The 21781-nt window shown below is 55.1% G+C and overlaps 1 protein-coding gene across 2 annotated transcripts; it reads right to left on the reverse strand.

Moving 5' to 3' along the window:
- Nucleotides 1-8629: 8629 nt before the first annotated feature.
- MON1A (MON1 homolog A, secretory trafficking associated) lies at nucleotides 8630-21484 on the reverse strand. 2 transcript variants are annotated; one of them, XM_065408404.1, is made up of 5 exons: nucleotides 21358-21484; nucleotides 13845-14312; nucleotides 12200-12965; nucleotides 10563-10710; nucleotides 8630-8770 (listed from the first exon to the last, which is right to left on the reverse strand). In XM_065408404.1, exons 1-5 carry the CDS (start codon nucleotides 21482-21484, stop codon nucleotides 8630-8632), a joined length of 1650 nt encoding a protein of 549 aa, XP_065264476.1. The 2 variants fall into 2 exon arrangements, with proteins under 2 accessions (XP_065264476.1, XP_065264477.1); XM_065408405.1 differs by lacking the exon at nucleotides 13845-14312.
- Between the last annotated feature and the right edge of the window lie 297 nt (nucleotides 21485-21781).

A 21781-nucleotide genomic window follows, 5' to 3' on the forward strand; every position in this document is an offset into this window, starting at 1 on the left:
GTCAATCAGACACTCAAGGGGATGCTCAAGAAGTTCATTGCCCAGGATCCCCGACACTGGGACCAACTACTCTCAGCAGAGAGGTGCCCCATGCTTCAACAGGGTTTTTGCCATTCGTATTGCTATACGGACGACAGCCGAGGGGCATACTCGACCTGGTACAGGGCATCTGGGAAGGCCAAGAACCAAGAGCTGAGAACATAGCACAGTGTGGTTTAAAGTTACTTGAAAGGCTGGAGGCCATGCACGTCTTTCAAATGAGTCCTGTGCTTCTTCCAAGCTCTGAGGAAAAGTTAATGGCCCTTACGAGGTATCAAAGAAAGTGGTGACCGTAGACTACGTGATTAGACAGCCAGGGAAGAGAAAGGAACAGCAGGTATACCATGTAAACTTACCGAAGCCCTGGAAAGCCCGGGGAAAACCTTTTTATCACACTGTTTCTGGAGAAACTGGAACTAGGACCCCAAGGTGATGACTGCCTAAAGAAAGGCTCCGTACCTTGAGACAGAACTTGAGCCAGCCAGGAGCAAAAGGAGCAGGGGCTCCAACTGGTGGCAACTTTCCCACGGATATTCTCAGATCTACCTGGGAAGATGTTCCTAGCACAACATCACATTAGTACAGAACCTGGTAAAGTAAAATGGGAAGGGCTCCTACCAATCCCCAACAAGTTGAGGGGGCCTGCCAAGAGAGAGATCAGGACCATGTTGATAGAAGAGGCCCAGAGTGACTGGAGGAGCCCCATCGTGCTGGTCCCAAAGCCAGATGGCTCACTACGTTTCTGCATAGACTTCAGGAAAGCAAATGTGACTTCCAGATTCGATGTCTACCCCATGCCATGAGTGGATGAACTCTTAGAGTGACTGGAGAAGCCCAATACGTCACCACTTTGGATTTAACAAAGGGGTATTGGCAGATTCCCTTAACACCGGATGCCCAGAGAAGACAGCCTTTTCTACGCCGCTCGTCCTATTCCATTTTAGGACCATGCCTTTCGGGTTACACAAGCCAGCAGCCACATTTCAACATTTGATGGACCAAATACTCCAACAGCACAGTCAATATGCGGTGACATACTTAGACGGCGTAGTGATCTGTAGTAAGGATTGGGACTCCCATCTAGATAAAGTCACCGCTATTCTCCGATCCCTAATAAAAGCCGGGGTAACGTCAAATCCCACTAAACATGCAATAGGAAAGGAAGAGGCCCGTTACCAGGGACATAGAGTCAGTGGAGGACACGTTCGATCCTTAGTCAACAAGGTTCATGCCTCACAAGCCTACAAGATGCCTTTGACCAGTGCGGGGGGAGGGATAGCCTGCTAAACCTAGGGTTGTGAGTTCAGTCCTTGAGGGTTCCATTTAAGGAACTGGGATAAAAATCTGTCTGGGGATTGGTCCTGCTTTGAGCAGGGGGTTGGACTAGATGACCTCCTGAGGTCCCTTCCAACCCTGATATTCTATGATTCTATGAGTGCTGTATAGCCTGGACTTCAAAAAGGAATTCATAGTACAAACAGATGCATCAGAATCAGGGCTGGGGCTGCCATTTCAGATGGAGAGGAACACCTGATAGTCTATATCAGCCAGAAACTCTTCCCTGTGAGAAAGCATACTCAGTGATAAAGCAGGAGTGCTTGGCTGCCAAATGGGCAAGAGAGAGCCTGCGATACTATCTCCTAGGAAACAAGCTCACGCTAGTTACCAATCACACGCTCGCCTCTACGCTGACTAAATGTGATGGACAAGTTAAACCAAGGATCATGAGATCCTACACCCATACGCCTTCTGGATACAACACTGGGCAAGAGGTTTGCATCATAACACAGATTTTCCATCTACAGAAGTAGCCTATGACAGTCAAGGCCGGGTCTTGGTCTAGCAGGGGAGGAGATGTAATGGGGGTCTACAGACCACATACTCAGCTTGGGCAGGAAGGAGGGGAGTCTCTCCTGTCTGCCGGTAAGCAGCCCACCCACGCCCAGCTGCCAGAGCAGGCAGGCGCCCTAGGGTGACCAGGTGTCTGGAACACCCGGTCGAAAAGGGACCCTGGTGGCTCTGGTCAGCACTGCTGACCAGGCCGTTAAAAGTCCAGTTGGCATCGCTAAGGCAGACTAGTCCCTCCCTGTCCTGGCTGGCACCACGCTGCACCCCAGAAGCAGCCAGCAGGTCTGGCTCCTAGGCGGCGGCAGGGCACAGGGCTCCGCGCGCTGCCCCGAGCACCGAGAACGTGCAGGTGAGAGCGGCACGTGGAGCCTCCTGGCTCCCCCCCACCTAGGACCCAGACCTGCTGGCAACTTCTGGGGCATGCACAGCACAGTGCCAGGACAGGCAGGCAGCCTGCCTTAGCCCCACCCCCCACCCCCGCTGCACTACTGACTGGGAGCCGTCCGAGGTAAGCCCACACCCCAACTCCCTGCCCCAGCCCTGAGCCCCCCCTGCACCCCTCATCCCCAGCCCCAGCCCAGAGCCAGCACCCCCTCCTGCTCGCCAACCCCCTACCTCAACCCACAGCCCCCTTCCACATTCCAAATCCCTCGGCCCCACCCCCTAGCCTGGAGCCCCCTCCTGCACCCTGAACCCCTGTGATAAATGAAGGGGGGGTAGCTCCCTTTTATGGACCCAACAGCCAGTTAGCTATAAAATCCCTCTTAGTAGCTATTCTCTACTTGCCTTACCTGTAAAAGTCTAAAAGTCACTGTGATGCATAGGTTAAAAGGAAGTGAGTGGGCACCTGGCCAAAAGAGCCAATGGGAAGGCTAGAACTTTTTAAAATTGAAACAAAACTCCCCTTTTGTTGTTCTTTGGAGAGAGGGAACAGAACAGTGATGCTGTAAAAAGCTTTGGGCCAGGTATGAAAAATCATCAGATCATACCTAGAAACTACTCATTTAAAACCCCAGATATGTAAGTAGATCAGGGAATGTCTAGGAAGATGCAATTAGGTTTATTTCTTTTTTATTTCTATATGGCTTGTGGACTCCTCTGTGCTAACCCCAAATGCTTTTGTTTTGCTTGTAACCTTTAAGCTTGACCGCAAGAAACTATTGTTGATACTTAATCCTTGTATTTGATACTTAAACTATTGTTGATACTTAATCCTTGTATTTGCTCTTTTTAAATTTAGCAATAGCCTGAGTTTCCAGATGTATTTTCTTTCTTTTTGTTTTTAATAAAATTTACCTTTTTAAAGAACAGAATTGGATTTTTGTGTCCTAAGAGGTTTGTGCACATGTTGTTTAATTAGCTGGTGGCAACAGCTGATTTCCTTTGTTTTTCTTTCTCAGCTCTTCCCCGGAGTGGGTGATGAAAGGGCCTGAGGGTACTGCACAGGAAGGAATTTCCAAGTGCGCCTTCCTGGGTTCTCAAAGGGGTTTTTGCACTTGGGTGGTGGCAGTATCTACCCATCCAAGGTCAGAGAAAAGCTGTAATACAAATTTAATACAAGTTTAAATAAAAGTTTAATACAAGCCTGGAGTGGCCAGTATTGTTAGAATCCTTGCGGGCCCCCACCTTCTGTACTCAAAGTGCCAGAGTGGGGAATCAGCCTTGACAACCCCACATTTCTGGCCCCACTCCGGAGCCCACACCCCCTCCTGCACCCCAACCCTCTACCCCAGCCCAGTGAAAGTGAGTGAGGGTGGGGGAGAGCGAGCCACTGAGGGAGGGGGAATGTAGTGAGTAGGGGTAGGGCCTCAGGGAAAGGGCAGGATAGGGGCAGGGCCTCAGGAAGGGGGGGCTATGGTGTTTGGTTTTGTGCAACTAGAAAGTTGGCAACCCTAGGGCACCCAGCTGTGCCCAGTGAAGGAAACAAGGCCTGCTACAAAGGGGACAGAGCAGCGGAGAGGCAGAAAGGCCTGGGACAGTGGAGGGACAGCACCCCTGCTCCAGGTTGCCTCCCTAATCACAGCTCAGAGACTGAGGCATGCTTCTGGACTCAGTCAGAGACAAAGAACTGCCCTGCTGGGGCAAACTAAGGGGACCCAGCGAGGAAAGCAGCAACCCCCCCAGGACCACACCTCGAGCCGGTGACAACTGGTCACTGGAATTCCTGCCTCTGGGTGGCAGCCCTGGCAGCCGGCTGCTCTGGCCCTGGTGGCCCAAGCAGGGCTTTCTGACACACCCGGGGAGGGATCCTGCCTCCCACAGTGCCAGGCCCAGCAGGGGAGCTGGGAGTACCTGCGGCCCATGCCAGGACAGGCTGGTGAGCGTGCAGACAGCCAGGCCTGGCTGGTGTCGGTGGAGCTAGCTCACCCGTGGGGTCTGCCAACTGCCCCACACACAGGCTGGCACCTGCCAGGAAACTTGGTTGCTGATCCTGCCTTCTCTCCCCCCACTCTGGAGAAGAGCCAGCTGCCACCCCACTGCCATCCCCAAGTCTTGGCGTGTGCTAGTTACCCCACAAGCCTCTACCACCGCTGGGACCCACCTGCTGAGCCAGCCCTCCCCAGAGTAACTAGCTCCCCTCGCTGAGCCAAGGGGTCTCCTTGCCACCCACTTGCCCTTCATCCCTCTTCTGTCCTGGGTCTCAGGATTATCCCTCCCCCCTCAAGATTCCCTTCTCCTGCCCCCTCCTCCCAGGCTTTTGCCCTCTCCTACTTCCCGACCTCCCTGTATCTCTTGGACCCTCTCCCAGCGGGCCCCTCCTTCCCCAGGAGCTGCTGGCGCTTGCTCCCGTTCTAAACCTACCCCCACCCCAGACGAGTGTGTCTGCCCCCAGGGTGCTGCTGCCCCCTTGGTGCCCATGACTCAGATCTGCCTCTGCCACAGCTCCCCTCCCCTGCTGCCAAACCCCATTGTTCTTCCCCATCCCCTTGGGATCAGCTCTTTCCGGCCCTGGGTGCCTCATGCCTCACCTGAGGGTTGCAGCCTTCTCTTCCTCCCCTCTCCTGTCCAGCCCATTCTGCCCACTGCAGCCAAACTCTCCTCCCTTGGCCCACCATGGGGGTCCTGTCTGCTCCCTGCTCAGATCCACCCACCAGCCTCCGCCCACAGCGAGCCCATGTGCCTCATCCTCTTCCTGAAGACTCTGCCTGGTGCTGCCCTGGCGTAACCCCCGGCACACCCATTCCACCAGCTCCATCCACCTCTCCGAGCCCTTGTCTGCTCTGGGTCGCGTCACTGAGTCATCTTCCCCAGGGATCATCCTGCAGGACCAGCCTCTCTGACCCAGGACAATGAACCCCATCCATAGCCTCATCCTCACATTGCCCTTCTCGCTGCCAGCTGTCCGCTCCTGCTGGCCTCATCCATCCCCTGCTAGCTGCCTCTGAGCAGACACCACCACTCTTGGGATTTGCCTGCAAAACGCTGTGTGCATCAATGCACTGGAGCAATAACATTGTTGGCATTTGAGAGCCGCTACCCTTCTCCCCCAAGGGCCCAACCCTGCAGACCCACACGCACGGGAGCAGCCCTCGCCCTACACTCCAGTGGGACTGCTCCCCGAATGAGGGTCACCATGCCGGACCGGACCTGGTAGTGCGTCATGCGCAGTGGAAGGAAGGGGAAGGTGCTGGAGGTTCAGGAATTGGACTGTGGAGGTTGAGCATGGAGTGGAAGGCTGGCCCCTACCCTGAGAGCCAGATGACCAGGATTCAGTTCCCAGCTTTGGTTCACTCCCTGTGTGAGCTTTGGTCTGTTGCTGTGCCTCTGTTCCCATCTGTAGAACAATAATTATACCTTGTAGAGAGCATCAGTGGCTCTCAACACATGGCATAATTGTGCATTTCCCTTTCACCGCCGTGAGGCAGGGCAGGACTAGCATCCCCACTGCACAGAGGCTAAGTGACTTGTCCAGGGTCACACTGGAAGCCTGTGACAGCCCAGGAAGTTCACCATGGGTGAACCTACCCTAGTACAACTCTTGTGCATGGGAGGGTGGGGCATGAGGATCAGTCTCTTCTGGATTGGGGGCTCAGATATGCTGGTCATGGGGGCCAGATACCCAAGATAGCAACGGAGCCTTGAAAGGCAGAGGGAAGGCTGCCCTTCTCAAACCAGGTCACTGACACTCCAAAACTCAACCCCCTGGAGACTCACCGTGCTGGTTGTGGCAAAGGGGGGCCCAGGTTTGCATGGAATGGGAGCCCTGGCTGCTGAGCTCTTGTAGGCCAAGGTTCAGGGCAGATGAGGCAATGACTGGTAGGGTTGTGAAATCTGCCATGGAGGACGTGGTTTATAGCTGCACTGTGCAGATCCTGGAGTCCAGATTTCTCCACTGGGCAGCAGACATTGACTGCTCCCAACCATCTCCCCACTCCCCAGCCCTGCGCGGTGTTTATGGAGAGCTCCCTGTGTGCCCTAGGTGCCTTTCACACTCATGGGCCCGCAGTGAGCAAGGGAAGGAAAGATCCTCCAAGTCCCAGACAAATCCTTCTTCTCCACCCTTAGAGCTGGGGGCCCGATTTCCCCCTCCCTGTGGTCTCTTGAGACAGGTCAGTGACTGCCACCTGCTAGTCACACTCCCTGTTCCCCAGGGACACGTCTCCCAGCAGGCCGAGAGGACAGCCAGGGCTGCTCTACCCTTTCCTCTTGGCCCAGGCTGCCTGGCGGTTTGGGGGGGGGGGGGGGAGATCTTACCGCTGCCGCTACACCGAGGGGATAGGATCAAGGTGCCTCATACCGCTATAGCTTATTCCCCTTATCTGTGCTGGGGCAGGGCCCAGGAGCCAGCTGTGGCCACGGACAAGCACGTGGTGCTGGCTCGGCCTGGGCCCACCACTGGCACCATCTGGGTGCAATTCCAAAGTCTGCTTGGGTCAGTGGCACATTGCAGGGCTGCTGGTGGCCCCTGCCCCGCCGGGCCATAGCACCCACTTTATTAACCCCACACGGGACATTTGTTCTGGGCTGTAGTATTGCAAATTCCTGAAAATAAGAACAACTGATAATCATTGTAAAGCACCGCATGACAGCTGCACATCCAGCTGTGCCAAGCACGTTCAGGCTGCAACAGAGACAGTTTGGGCTACAATGAAGATCGTTTGGCATTTCAGAGACAGTTAACAGGGGTCCTGGTGCGGTTCACAATGGAAACTAGCTTTAACCTCAGACTCTGGACCCAGCCCTTTCCCGCTCTCATCCTCTGCTGCCACCTTGTGGCCATCTCCCCACAATAAAACTACCGTCGTTTCTCTGCAGCCTTTATTCAATGGTGTTGGTTTCCTCCTCCAGCCCCATCACAGGATCCGGTGCCATGGTCATGAACACAGATCAGCTGCTGAGCTGGCTCTGAAAACCCAGCCGCAGGGACAGGCAAACTGCCTGTGATCCGGGCTTGGGTGAGATCCAGGGAATACCTGGGGGCGGGAGAGGCCGGCACTGACTAATGGAGACCTGGGGGTGAATCCTTCTGGGGTTGGGGACCCAGCCACCCTGCCCTTCCCAGGGTGACCAGGCCGACATAAGGCGACGTGAGGGCCTCCTCACTTTGGAGCCCAAAGGGCCTTTTCTTCCTGTCCAGGTACTCCCTGTCCCCCAGACCCCTAACAGGCCTGTGAAGGACCTGGCTGGGAGATGCTGGCGTGGAGACGCCAGAAGCAGGGAAAGCTGGAAGACAGCAGGGGGAGGGACCACACCAAGGGGCCAAGCTGCTGGGCAGTACGGCCCTTCCTGCTCATGGCAGATTGCCCTGTGTGCCCTGCCCACCAATGCCTCTGAGAACCTGTCCCTTGGGAAGCCAGGCAGAATGCCTGGGCCTGGCAGATGGCTGGGGCAGAGGTGGAGCCAGCAGGTTCTGCGGTGCACAGGCAGTGACCCCTGGCTCAGAGACCTGGAGGCCAGGGATAGGGGGGTGGGTGTGGAGCGGTGGAGATGCCACCTCAGCGCTCTGGGAATAGTCTAGTGATGGAGAAAAGAGGGGAAGTGCTGCAGGAGGAACCAGGGGTCCTAGGAGCCCAGTGCAGACTGAGCGCCTACCCCTCCCCTGCCTCACCATGGAGGCAGCTCAGTGGTTTGAGCATTGGCCTGCTAAACCCAGGGTGTGAGTTCAATCCTTGAGGGGGCCACTTAGGGATCTGGGGCAAAAATCAGTACTTGGTCCTGCTAGTGAAGGCAGGGGGCTGGAGTAGATTGGGATTGGTCTTGCTTTGAGCAGGGGGTTGGACTAGATGACCTCCTGAGGTCCCTTCCAACCCTGATATTCTATGACTCGATGACCTTTCAAGATCCCTTCCAGCTCTATGAGATAGGTATATCTCCATATATATTCCCCCCCCCCCCCCCAAACTGAGGGATATACCCCAGGAATGAAGAGGAGTGTCCCAACAGGGGAGGGAAGCAGGACGGTGTGGGGAGGCTGAGAAGTGGCAGGTGAGGTAGAACCGCTGGCTGGAGGCTGTAGTGAGGAATGCGTGTCCAGGTGGTGTGACCCCTCAGTAGCAGGGGTCTCCATTGGGTCCTGGTCACAGCGCCAGGCATCTCGGGAAGCTTTAGGGTCTCTAAAATCTGCTATTTAACAACCCCATTAATGTGCTTTCCCTGCGTTGGGGGGCAGAGGGCTCTGCTTCCCAAGGGTGTCCCTTTCCCGCCATCCTCCACGCACATCGGGAGGGCGGGGCCTGCCCCGGGGGGTGTTCTGATCGGAGCCGGGAATGCTCTGGGCATGGCTGGCATGGCACAGCACCCATCAGTAGGTCTGCGGTGTCAGGATGAAGAGTCGGTCCTCTTCCCTGCGGATCCACTTCATCAGCTTGTTGACAGCGCTGACGGCGGCTGCCTTGGTCCCCAGGGGGCTGTAGCATACGTAGAGCTCGAAGGCACTGGTCACCTAGGGGAGAGATGGGAGCCAATCCCAGTCAGTGCCTGGGCACAGAGCCTGCCTCCAGATGCCAGGAGGGGTCCAGGAGGATGGCCCAGCGATGAGGTCACTAATCTAGGAGATGGAGATTCAATTCCTTGCCCTGTTACAGATCTTGGCCCAGATCACGTAGTCTCTCTGGCCTCAGTTTCCCCATCTCAGCAATGGGGAGGGCAGCACTGCTGCATGGGGGGGTTATGAAGACACGTACATTAGAGACTGCAAGCGGACAGGGTTTTCCACCTCCTAACTGGGGAGCAAAGGTGGTTGGCACATTTCAGTAATTAACATTTTCCATTCTGCTTATGAAAGTTTAAACCCTGTAAGGGCCATCCCTTCCCCCTGGGAGCTCCCTGGATCTGTACAAAAAAACGATGGATTTAACCTTTCCATCCCAGGGAGATGCCCAAGTTATGCCCACTCATGCCCTAGACCAGCAGCTACTTTTCCTAGAACGCAGCAACCCTCATCTCTAACATGGAGATGAGGCCTGTGGAAAGGCCTTGCGCTGCATACTGGAAACTATCTCAGCTCAACATGGAGCATTGCATGCTGCAATGGGTGCACGCTGCAATGGGTACATGCTGGCACATCAAGGACTCCGACAAGACTAGGACTCTCCCACAAAAGCCAGAGCAGGGGGCAACCCCCAGCTTGCAGAACAACACTAGAAGTCTTTTGCCGTGTATTCACACTGTATCACCACGGGGTCCCGCAGCATCATTGTGCTACAACCTAAAGGTCTCACAGCTGTTTGTGTGAGGATGCACGCTAGAGATGGCCTCTCAGAGGAGCAGCAAGAGAGTACGGCAGCAAAGAAGGGCGTTGACAAATTGGAGCGGGTTCGGAGAAGAGCCAGGAGGCTGATTAAAGAATTGGAGAACCTGCCTTATGGTGAGACACGCAAGGAGCTCAATCAATTTAGCTTAACAACAAGAAGGTGAAGTACCTACAAGGGGAACAGATATTTAACAATGGGCTCTTCAGGCCAGCAAGTCTAACACAGACCAATGGGTGGAAGCTGAAGGTAGGCAAATCTAGACTGGAAATAAGGCGTACATTTTTAACAGTGAGGGGAATTAACCATGGGAACAACTTACCCAGGGTTGTGGTGGGTTCTCCATCACTGACCATTTTTAAATCCAGATGGGATGTTTTTCTATAATATCTGCCCTAGTTCAAACAGCAATAATTGTGGGGCAGTCTCTACAGAGGGGGGCAGATTAGATGGAATCATCTATGAAACCCCTGGTTACCGTGTACATCATGGTTGTCACTGTGCTGCAAAACCATGGCCATTTGGAACTCCATGGTGGGGACAGTGCTGGAACTCAGATTGGCCTGCCAAAAGCCTAGGACTCTGCCACTTGAACTAAAGGAGATTCCCCTGAGCAGCAAACAGTATAGGGCTTGTGACACACACTGAGCAGTTCTTATTTTCTCTCTCTCCCCCATGTATTTCCCAGGCACTTATCCTGACTGTGTGTTGGTATCCAGGTTCCATGCAGAGGAAATTCCATGCAGAGGACAGAGGAACATACACGCTAGCCAGACCACTTCAGTGTACTCTAGCTCTCCTATCTCAGCTTGTTATCCCCATCATGGCATGTGGGTCTTTGCCCCCTCTAGTGGCTGGTCCTAATAAGAGGAGAAAAGTCTACTACTGTTGCCAGCATTAATCCTTTAGCTCAAATGACAGAGGCTTGGCTGATCCACACTCTTTAGATGTGGGGCAGCTGATGGAAGGATGAGTGGTTCTTACCCAAGCCAGGAGATTTTCGCTGGGTCCTGTGAAGTAGATGTTTTTCAGGGGGCGGGAGGAGTTGTGGGCACGGCTGTGAAGGTACTGGTATAGCTCCAGCAGCCTCTGCTTCTCCTCCTCGCTGACATAGGGAGCCTCAATCTCAGGGCTGGAAAAAACAAATTGCCCTTTGATTAACCCCCCAGAACATTAACCTGACCAGGGTAAGCTCCACGCAACAGAGCAATGGAACTCTTTGTCCCAGGACAACTGCAGTGGGTCACACAAAGCTACTGAACCCAGTGGGCAGCACGTGCAACTGACCTGCATACCTTGCAGGGTGATGGAGATCACCGGTAGCCAGCACCCACCCATGTCTGCCAGCTTGTTGCAGGTGACTCTGATGGAAATTGCACACTTGCTGGCACCTGCCTGTCACTGCCAGCTCCTCTCAAGGAAACTCTTGGACCCAATGAAGGACCCAGCATGGGGCGCTGTGAAGAGCAGCTAGCCTGCAAGGTGAGGAGGAGCATGTCCTTCTCCAAGCCCTGTCTCTGGTGCAAAGAGGTCTGGGTAATGTAATATGCAAATGAACACACAGGCCTTGCTAGACCACTGCAGTGGAGACCTTCCTGGTGTTTGCTTTTTGCCAGGATTTGACATGGAGGCCTCTCTACGCCCCCCAGCCCATACCAGTCTTCAAGCCATGCACAAGGGGACCTTCTGGATGGCATTGCCCTGGAATCCTGGCAGCTGTTCCTAGACCAACCACAGGGCTCCCTGAGGATCAGTGCCACCCCCCAGTGGGGGACAGTCCAGGACCCAAGGTGTACGGGTCTGGGGGATGGGTGTAAGTGAGCCCTCCAGAGCAATCCATTAGGAAGCCGGCTGCAGTTGGAGTCACACACTGCAGCCTGGCTGGATGTTCCCCCTCCCATCATGCCACCAGTGATGCAGCTCCCCGAGCCGGAACAGTGCTGGGAGCACTAGTGCAGACAGGGTCTAGACCCATCTGGTACCAGCTGCCTGGAGCCTGGCCTACCTTGGCCAGCAGCGGGAAGCTGCACTGTTGGGAGCAGCACTGGGAACATGAGGCATTCAGGCTGGTGTGGCGGGTGTCTTCTCCCAAGCACCAATCACTGTCAGGGTGGGAAAGCTGCTTCGTGAGCTCCCTGACTCTGGCTGCAGGGCACCCCCTTGGAGCTGCCACCCTCGAGCCCTGTGCCAGGCCTGCAAGGATCCCCTCTGCACTGAGTGCCCCCCACAGTCCGCTGCTCAGGGCACACCTGGGAGAGACCCACCCTGCCCCCCAATGACACACCCCAGGGCTTCGTGTGTCCCTGACCTGCACTGTGGTGCATGAGGTGCCATGTGTGGCTCTAATGCAATGCCAGCTGTAAGCACAAGTGGTGGCTCTGGGGCACCGTGAGACTCACAGGCTGACCCAGGCACCATCAGTCCCTGACACCAGCTTAGTAGCAGTCCAGGATCTGGCAGGCAGGGAAGCAGCCCTGGCTGGCACTGATTGTCATGGCCACAGCTGGGAGCTACCCCTGTGTTCTGATGGCACAGAGCAGCCCCAAGGACTCATCCCAGCCATGCGCGTTCCCCTTGGCTCCGCGTCTGGCGATGGAGACCACGCCCACCTCGACTCTCACCTGGTGAAGAGCCCCGAGCTCTTGGATTTGTAGATGAAGTGTCTGAGGTCCGGGATCCCCACTTGGGAGACGCTGTAGAAGGGGGTGCGCAGGGCCTCCTGCAGGGCATGGGACACGCCACGCTTCCACAGGCGCTCCTGGAAGCGGCGCTTGCAGTCGGAGACAGTGAAGAAGTCCTCACGGTCGGTGGAGACCAGGAGCAGGCACAGGTCCATGTCCTGCTCCAGGTATGAGATGTGGGCATGGAAGAAGCCGCTGGAGTTGAACTTGGGCAGGCAGATAGGAGTCCAGGCCTCGCCCTCACGAAAGGAGGAGGAGGAGCTGATGAGGTTGAAGAGTAAATGCAGGTCAATGGGATGCAGGAACTGGTCCTTTCTCCTCACCAGAGACACCAGCTGGTTCCTGGACAGCAGGATGGAGAACACCAGGCTTTTGGCCTTGGCCTGCTGGAGGCAGGTGCTCACGGTGTCCCTGAGCCCCGCTGCCATTGGCAGGCAGCGCGCGGCACCCATCAGGAAGCTGGGGTCCCGAGCCATCAGGTCCAGCAAGTTGTCAGTGATGCGCTCGGAGCCCGCCAGCAGCCTGCGTAGGTCATAGTTCTGCTTCTGCTGGAAGATGTGGTTGAGCTGGGTCCAGGTGAGCAGGCTGAGGATCTGGTAGTAGATGTAGAGGAGCTCATGGGCGATCTCCTGCTCCGACTGCCGCGTCCGGGCCATGGCCACCAGCACCAGGGGGCTCCGGCGCACAAAGACCACCTTGTAGCCATCTGCCCGGCGTGGGAGGAGAGAGAGGGACACATCAGCCCAGGGCAGCACGCCGCTGGGAAACACCAGGGAGCTCTCGTGGCTCCGGAGGGTCAGCGAATGAGGCCACGTCTACGCTACAGGCACTACTATGCTGGCGCAACCCCGTACCACAGACACAGCTTACACGAACCGATGGGTTTAGGAATACTACCTCCCTGAGTGATGGTGGGTAGGTCTTCTGTTGGCCTAGCTGCGTCTACACCAGGGGTTAGGTCGTCGTAGTTACGGGAAGCACCGTAGCTACGACGACCTAACCCCTGTTGTAGACGCACCTAGGCCAATAGAAGACCTAGCTTCTGTCTCTATGCAGCTAATCAACCTACATTTTCAGTGTCAGTCAGGCCTGAGAAGCAAGGATGGCTGTCCTTGCAGTGAGGTGGACACTGAGGGTAAGCTCCTCCAGCAATCCAGTATTCCTGGACCTAGCCAGGGAAGGGAAACCCAGTGCTTCCCCTGCACTGTGTCAGAGCCACAGGCTTTCGTATGCCCTTTCCAGGGAGACACCAACACACAGGCCCCTAGTCTCCTCATCTGCCTCCCTCTGTAACCATCTCACAGTGCCCCCAATTTGCACGCACATTTAAAGCACTCACCAACAGCGGATGCCCGGATTCGCACACGCGGCTGTGGTAACTGCACTTGCAAATCAGGCAGCTGTGTGTGCAGCTGGAGGCCGGGCCCAGCGCCTGTCCTGCTCCCAGGACAGCAGTGAGCTCCTGTCCAAGCCAGTGCTCCGGCCGCTCTGTGCAGCGGTCGACAGCGGAGCATCACATCTAAGGTACAGCTAATACTCCCCGAGGCAGCATGTGCCATCAAGTGGCCCTTGCCTGCAATGGTACCTGCATGGATAGACCTGATGGCATTCTTCTCTGCCTCCAGGAAGGACACTAGGGCCATCATCACTCCCATGGTGCTGGACAGCGCCTCCTCTGAGCCGTGGCGGGAATACACTGGCTTGCCCGCCTCGCTCAGCACGAACACATGCTTCTGATGCATGCGCCAGGTCTCCATGGTCACGTCCTCGTCCTCCTTCTCTGACCGCGCTGAGTCCCTCCGGGCCGTCTGCAGCGAGAGATCCATCTTGTCCTCCTGGCTCGGCCTCATCTCCTCCTCCAGGTCTAACGCCATGCCTGTCAGCTGTGTGCTGAGCTCACTGAAGTCCTTGCTGATCTGTTCTATGCTGGTCTGGTCTGCCTGGTCCCCTCGCCCTTCCTCAGAGCTCCTGGACACGACGTCTCCATCCTCAGGGCTCGTCAGGTCCTCGTAGGACCGGGTGTGAACAAACATCGCCCCCTCCTGGCCTGCCCCTGGAAACCAAGACACCGGAGAGCTTTAGCCTCTCCTCTCCAGCGCCAAGATGACTGCTCCAAGACAAGCTAGGACAGCCGACTGGATGGTGGAGAGAAATGAGCCAGACCCTGGGAGACACCACAGATGGAGGGGAACCCCACTCGACCCCTGCAGGACCAATAACAAAGTCAGGCCCCATTCCCCCCGCTAGAGAGAGGCCGATACCCCAAGTCTCTGAACCCCACCCTGTGTTAGAGCCCCATCTCTGTAGCAGAGCAGGCCCACTCCTAAAGCAGAGCCAGCACCTCTGATGCCTGCACCCAGGGGCCCGGCTGGCTCAGTCTCTCATGGCCGTCGGGCTGTCCAGACACCTGCAAAGAGAAACCAACATGGCTGACCGTAGAGCCTAGCTGTCCTCTGAATGGTGCCACAGAATGGCGCTGCCGGACCTATCTGTGCCCTACTGGGGTTGTGCCATGCCAGCTGCACACACAAAACCCCTGCACCCCTGGTGATGCTGGCAGGCCAGATACCAGCTTTTTCCCAAGCTGCAGGCATTAGCTAAGAACTGACAGACTCATAGCTGGAGACCAGACTACTTCACCTGTATGGTTGTTTTCCTCAAAAGAGGTATTACATTCTTATAAGACATTGGTTGTTTAGACCAGGGGTCTCAAACACGTGGCCCGGGGGCCGCATGCGGCCCGCGGGGTTGTTTTCTGTGGCCCGCGAGCTCCTCGCGGCCCCCCCGCCCCCCTCCCCCCAGCGTTTACCTAGAGCAGCTCCAGCCTGACGCGCACCGGGGGAAGGGCAGGCTCCCTGCCTGCCCTGCCTCCTGCCGCTCCGGGAAGCGGCCGGAACGTGGGGAAGGGGGGGCACAGGGCTCTGTGTGTTGCTCTTGCTTCAGGCAGCGCCCCAAGCAGCTCCCATTGGCCGCAGTTCCCCGTTCCCGGCCAATGGGAGCTGCTGGGGGTGGTGCCTGAAGCAACAGCAACACACAGACCCCTGTGCCCCTCCTCCCGCAGGTTCCGGCCACTTCCCGGAGTGGTGCGGGGACAGGCAGGCAGGCGGCCTGCCCTGCCCCCGGTGCGTGTCGGGCCGGAGCCCGCCCCCCCGAGCCCCTCCTGCAGCCCAACCCCCTGCTGTACCCCGCACCCCTCCTGCAGCCCAACCCCCTGCTGTACCCCACACCCCTCCTGCACCCCACACCTCAACTCCCTGCCCTGAGCCCCCACCACACCCCACACCCCTCCTGCCGTCCCTGGGAGCAGGAAGGGGGCAGAGTTGGGGTGGGGATTTCAGGGAAGGGGTTAGAATGGGGGCAGGGCCTCATGGAAGGGGTGGAGTGGGGGCGGGGCCAAGGGTGGCAGCGGGAGGTGTCAGTAATGCGGCCCTTGGCCAATGTACTAGTCCTCATGTGGCCCTCGTGGTCATTTGAGTTTGAGACCCCTGGTTTAGACTCTATGAAACGCTTGTAAATTGCTGCCTGCATTAATCTCGCTTGCAATGTCTGTATCCCAGGCTATAAGAAGAGAGGTAAGCTTTGGTTTATAACTTTGAAAATGTTTGCTCTGAATTTGTGAACCCAGGCACAGGAATTGTCCCCCCACCCTTCCAGAAGGACTATAAAAATCAGATGGGCCATCAAGAAACATCGCAATACAAAGGATTAGTTAACGGTCCTATCTGCACCTTGGAAATACTACCTGCAAGGAAGCTCGTCCTGCGGACTTGGAAGCTGAATGAAGAAAATAAAACCAAGTCACAGGAAAGTTTTCCATCTTTTTGGCTGTTTGAACTCTGAAGGGCCAGAGACTCTAAGGCCATGTCTACATGACCACTTTTGTCGGTATAACTTATGTCGCTCAGGGGTGTGAACAAAACACACCCTGAATGACATGTTACACTGACAGAAGTGCCATTGTTGACAGCACTGTGCTAGTGGGAGAGCTTCTCCCACTGACACAGCTACCACCGCTTGTGGAGGTGGTTTTATTATGTCGACGGGAGAGCTCTCTCCCGCTGGCATAAAGCAGCTACACGAGGACTCTTACAGCGGTGCAGCTGCATTGGGACAGCTGTGCCGCTGTAAGCTCGCTAGTGTAGACATGGCCTAACCTGAAGCCAGAGATCCTCAGGGGGTGCCTCCTGAGTCCACCCTGAAAGAGACTTTGAATTGCCAGATCACTACAACTCGTTCACTCTTAGGAATAGACGGTAACTCATTGGGGTGGATATGTTCACTTGCTTTAACCTGTAAATAACTCCCTTATACCTTTTTCCTAGTTAATAACCTTTTAGATAGCTTATTACAGACTGGCCACAGGTGTGGTCTTTGGAGTAAGATCTAGGGGACCAACTGATCTGGGGTAAGTGACTGGTCTCTTGGGACTGGGAGCAACCTGAATATGTGGTGTGATTTTTGATGTAAGTGACCATTTATCACTAAATCCAATTTGTCTGGGTGGCAGGATAATTTGGGGACTGTCTGTGACTCCATGGTGAGACTGTGACAGTGATCCAGGAGTTCACATTTGTTACTGGCATGGTGAAATCTGATTATAGACCACCAGCTTGGGGTGTCTGCCCTGTTTGTGACAGTCTGTCCTGAGGTCGCCAGTCAGGGTCCTGAGCCTCTCCAGACAGCGTGACCACCACCTCCTTCCCCTCCCATCCCAGCACAAGGCTGGGGCAGGTGCCTTGTTTTATGGCCTCTCTTATCTCTGCTCCGGAGCTGTGGGGGGACTTTAGTCTGGGCCAGCTATGCAGACCTGTGGTTTAGAGATGCTGCCCAAGGCATAACACAGGGGACTGGGCACAGGGCAAGGGAATCCCCAGCCTCTGTGCCTACAGCCTTTGCCCACTGAGCCAGCCCCAGCGCTGGGGGTTGGTGGAGGGAGCCTTGTCCAGCCCCTGCAGGGAGCGAGGGGCAGGGGGTGATTGAGCAGAGTAAACCAGCCACCAAGGGCCCAGACGGCATGCTCCTAGCGGGGTCCCCTCCCAGTGGACATGACCCTGATGGGGGGAGCGCATGACAGCTCTTGTGTCGCTGTGACTCACACATTTAAAGGGCCAGCACTGCACCAGGGCAGTAACTTGTTTTTTCCCCATAGATCACGTCCAGACTCCATGGCACCATCCCTCACCAGGGAGTGCCCTCTGCAAACCGTGCTATCTAAATCCCCAGGTGGGCAGGGGGGGCACAGATTGTTCCTCATCCCCCACTTGGCAACCAGTCCAGCAAACTCCCTGCAGCCCGAGCCTGCGTTACCCTTTGCCTGAGGCCCCTCTGTCAGGAGCTTTCCTGGGGGCAGCAGTGGGGTGGGTGTGTTAGAAGGGCTGGCGATGCGTTGCCACTGAAGCTGCACTGCCAAGATCCCAGAGGAAGGGTCGGGCATCCCCAGCCGGCGTGGAGCTCCCTGCAGCTGGGCCTCCCCTCCGGGGGCCTGCTCCCCCCAATGGAACCTCAAGGTATCAGGAACAGTCAACATGGATTCACCAAGGGCAAGTTATGCCTGACCAACCTGACTGTCTTCTATGATGAGATAATTGGCTCTGTGGATATGGGGAAAGCTTGACTTTAGCAAAGCTTTTGATACGGTCTCCCACAGTATTCTTGCCAGCAAGTTAAAGAAGTATGGATTGGATGAATGGACTATAAGGTGGACAAAAAGCTGGCTAGATCATCAGGCTCAATGGGTAGTGATCAACGGCTTGATGTCTAGTTGGCAGCCAGTATCAAGCGGAGTGCCCCAGTGGTCGGTCTTGGGGCCAGTTTTGTTCAACATCTTCATTAATGATCTGGATGATGGGATCAACTGCACCCTCAGCAAGTTTGCGGATAACACTAAGATGTGGGGAGAGGTAGATAAGCTGGAAGGTAGGGATAGGGTCCAGACGGACCTAGACAAATTGGAGGATTGGGCCAAAAGAAATCTGATGAGGTTCAACAATGACAAGTGCAGAGTCCTGCACTTAGGACGGAAGAATCCCATGCATTGCTAGAGGCTGGGGACCAACTGGCTAAGCGGCAGTTCTGCAGAAAAGGACCTGGGGACTACAGAGGACAAGAAGCTGGATATGAGTCAACAGTGTGCCCTTGTTGCCAAGAAGGCTAACGGCATATTGGGCTGCATTGGTAGAAGCATTGTCAGCAGATCAAGGGAAGTGATTATTCCCCTCTATTTGGCACTGGTGAGGGCACATCTGGAGTATTGCATCCAGTTTTGGGCCCCCCACTTCAGAAAGGCTGTGGACAAATTGGAGGGAGACTAGCGGAGGGCAACGAAAATGAGGAGGGGGCTGGGGCACATGACTTACGAGGAGAGGCTGAGGGAACTGGGCTGGTTTAGTCTGCAGAAGAGAAGAGTGAGGGGGAATTTGATAGTGGCCTTCAACTACCTGAAGGGGGGTTACAAAGAGGATAGAGCTTGGCTGTTCTCAGTGGTGGCAGATGACAGAACAAGGAGCAATGGTCTCAAGTTGTAGTGGGGGAGGTCTAGGTTGGATACTAGGAAACACTATTTCACTGGGAGGGTGGTGAAGCACTGGAATGGGTTACTTAGGGAGGTGGTGGAATCTCCATCCTTAGAGGTTTTTAAGGCCCGGATTGACAAAGCCCTGGCTGGGATGATTTAGTTGGGGTTGGTCCTGCTTTGAGCAGGGGGTTAGACTAGATGACCTCCTGAGGTCTCTTCCAACCCTAATCTTCTATGATTCTATAATTGTTCCAGCCTCACCCCCTCCGGCAGGTCACTGCGTGGGGAAAGATGCCCTCTCTGGCTCCATCCCACTGTGCCCAGGGTGGTGAGACACCAACCCAGAATCCTGGCCACTTGGGTCACTGCAGGTCCCATGCCCTTCACAGGCCTGTTAGCGTCATGGTCCTGGCCACATTCCCATCACTCTACGCTCATTGTCCTCTTCCACAATTCCCTGCTTGCTGATTGGCTAGGGCGTCTGAGCCGCATAACAACTGCACAGTTGTTTCTCATTAACTATAGAGGGCTTGTGGGATGCTGTCTCGCCTATAAATCCCTGGGGTGGATGGCTTCCCCACCAACCATCCCACAGCAAACATGGCAGCCTTGACTTGTGACATGTGTTCCCATTCCATCACCCAGCTGTGACGTTATTGACTTAAACTGTAACCATATAGATAGAGCATTGTTGCAACCACTGTTATATATTTGCAGCAAATATTGTACAAAGGTTGTCAAGTGAGGTGTCTATGGAAAGGTTGTAGTTTGGTGGTTATGATTATGCTGTCTGTATATGTGTATCAGTTTTGTATTTGAAGTTATGAATATTGGATATGTACTTGTATCTCAATGTGTTTGATTCTAAGTAGCCTCAGTGAAGCATTTGGTCAGCTTCTTGAGAAAGGACTATTCTCAGTAAGTGCCCAATCAAGAAAACACTTAACTGACAATGGACTTTGGGAGATGCCAATCCACATCTGAGCTTTCCTAGGAATGTTCAAACTAACATGTAAACAATGGCGTCCGCCTGCAAAAAGCTGAATCATTCATAGACATGTGACGTGCCCAGGTGGCTACAAACTCCATCTTGTTGCTGTGATTTTGCACAGGAGAACAAAGGGGTTTCCGCCCACAAGAGAAAGAATATAAAAGGCCCTGGAAACCTCTCCATTTTGTCTTCAATCCTGCTTCTTACCTCTGGAGGAACTTTGCTACAAATTGAAGCTCTGAACAAAGCACTGATGACCCATCCAAGTTGTGGATGTACTCCAGAGACTTGAGTTGAACCTGAAGTTTGTTCCATCACTGCTACAAGCCTGAACCAAGAACTTTGCCATTACTCTATGTAATTGATTCCATTTAACCAATTTTAGCTCTCATCTATATTTCTTTCTTTTTATGAATAAACCTTTAGATTTTAGATTCTAAAGGATTGGCAACAGCATGATTTGTGGGTAAGATCTGACTTGTATATTGACCTGGATCTGGGGCTTGGTCCTTTGGGATCGTGAGAACCTTTTTTCTTTTATTGGGGTATTGGTTTTCATAACCATTCATCCCCAAAACAAGTGGTGCTGGTGGTGATACAAGAGAACTGGAGTATCTAAGGGAATTGCTTGTATGACTTATGATTAGCCAGTGGGGTAAAACCGAAGTCCCCTCTGTTTGGCTGGTTTGGGTTGTAACTGCCCGGCTCTAAGCAATTTGTCCTGAATTGATACTCTCAGTTGTGTCCCGCCAAAGGCTGCATCGTTACACCAGCCAACCCCCGTTATTCCAACCCGTTTATCTCATGAAGGAATTCACTACGTGGGACTGGGCGGAGACAGGGTCAGAAGGTCAGGCGGACATTTTTGTTGTGGGCATGACCTTGGGGCGCCAGTCAAAGTGAGAGATCTTCCCAGTTATGGAGTCGGGCCCCTTCTCCTGATCTGCTCCCGGATGGAGAAAGCGGCTCAGTTATGACGTCTGTACTAATCCCATAGCAGCTTCAGAACAAGGATGGAGACTCTTCCCCATGCTGGCTCCAGGGTCATTCCCAGCACTAGCTCTGCCACCATGGGACCAGTGTCCCCCTGCCACAGCTGGGGCCGGAAACAGGGAGCCGTGTCTCCAGGGGGTGGGAATGACACCCGGAAAGGGGAAAGTGGCCAAGGCTGGTGCCACAGCTGGAGGCAGGGGCGGGGCTGGCAGTGGAGCCCCGGGAGCAGGGCTGGCAGCCGGGAGCCCACATGCAGGGCTGGCAGCTGGAGCCCTGGGCACAGGGCACCAGGCACCCCCCGCAACCCTAGTTTCCACACCTATGCATTGGACAGCTTAATCCATGGGGATAACATGACGTGATCAGCCCAGAGATGGACCCTCACTCACATCATTCCTGCTGGTTGGCCTATGCACCTGTCCATCGTCCCAGTCACGGTACCTCAGCTAGGGTGGCCTGCTCCTCCCAGTATCCTTCCCAAGCTAGCCCGGGAAATGAAAGGGGAAGTTGTTTTCGGCCTCCCCCCGGGGCCAGCAGAACAATCGCACAGCTGGAGTGAGCATGGCCCCTCCTATGAATGCAATAATCCCCTGCCCCTACCTGGTTCCATGCCCTGAGCCAGCCCTGGGGTGGGGCTCTCCGACCTCTCTGTGGGTTGCCCATCTGCTGGCACCAAGGACCCGTTGGGGACTTCCCAGCCTTTCTTCTTGTGAATGTCAGCAGCCATTCCTCAGAGGCTGGCAGGGACCTGCACACAAAGGAAACTGTCAGCCCTCCATGTCCCGCTGCTCTCTTGCCTGGTCTTGCTGCTCCCCAGCGTGGGCAGACGGAAGCACCACGACACAGTGGGCATCGCATCAGAGCGGTGGTGAGGGGGGAAACCTATCCAGGAATGTCTGGGTGGGGTGGCAGCAGCAATGGGGAATGGGCCAGAGGGTAAGTAGTTCAGTTCTCTTTGATCATGGCCTGGAGCTCACTAGGGGGAGGAAACAGCTGGGCATGTCTCTGGTAGCACATGGAGCAG

Source organism: Emys orbicularis, chromosome 7 (genome assembly GCF_028017835.1).
Source record: "Emys orbicularis isolate rEmyOrb1 chromosome 7, rEmyOrb1.hap1, whole genome shotgun sequence".
Taxonomy (NCBI): Eukaryota; Metazoa; Chordata; order Testudines; family Emydidae; genus Emys; species Emys orbicularis.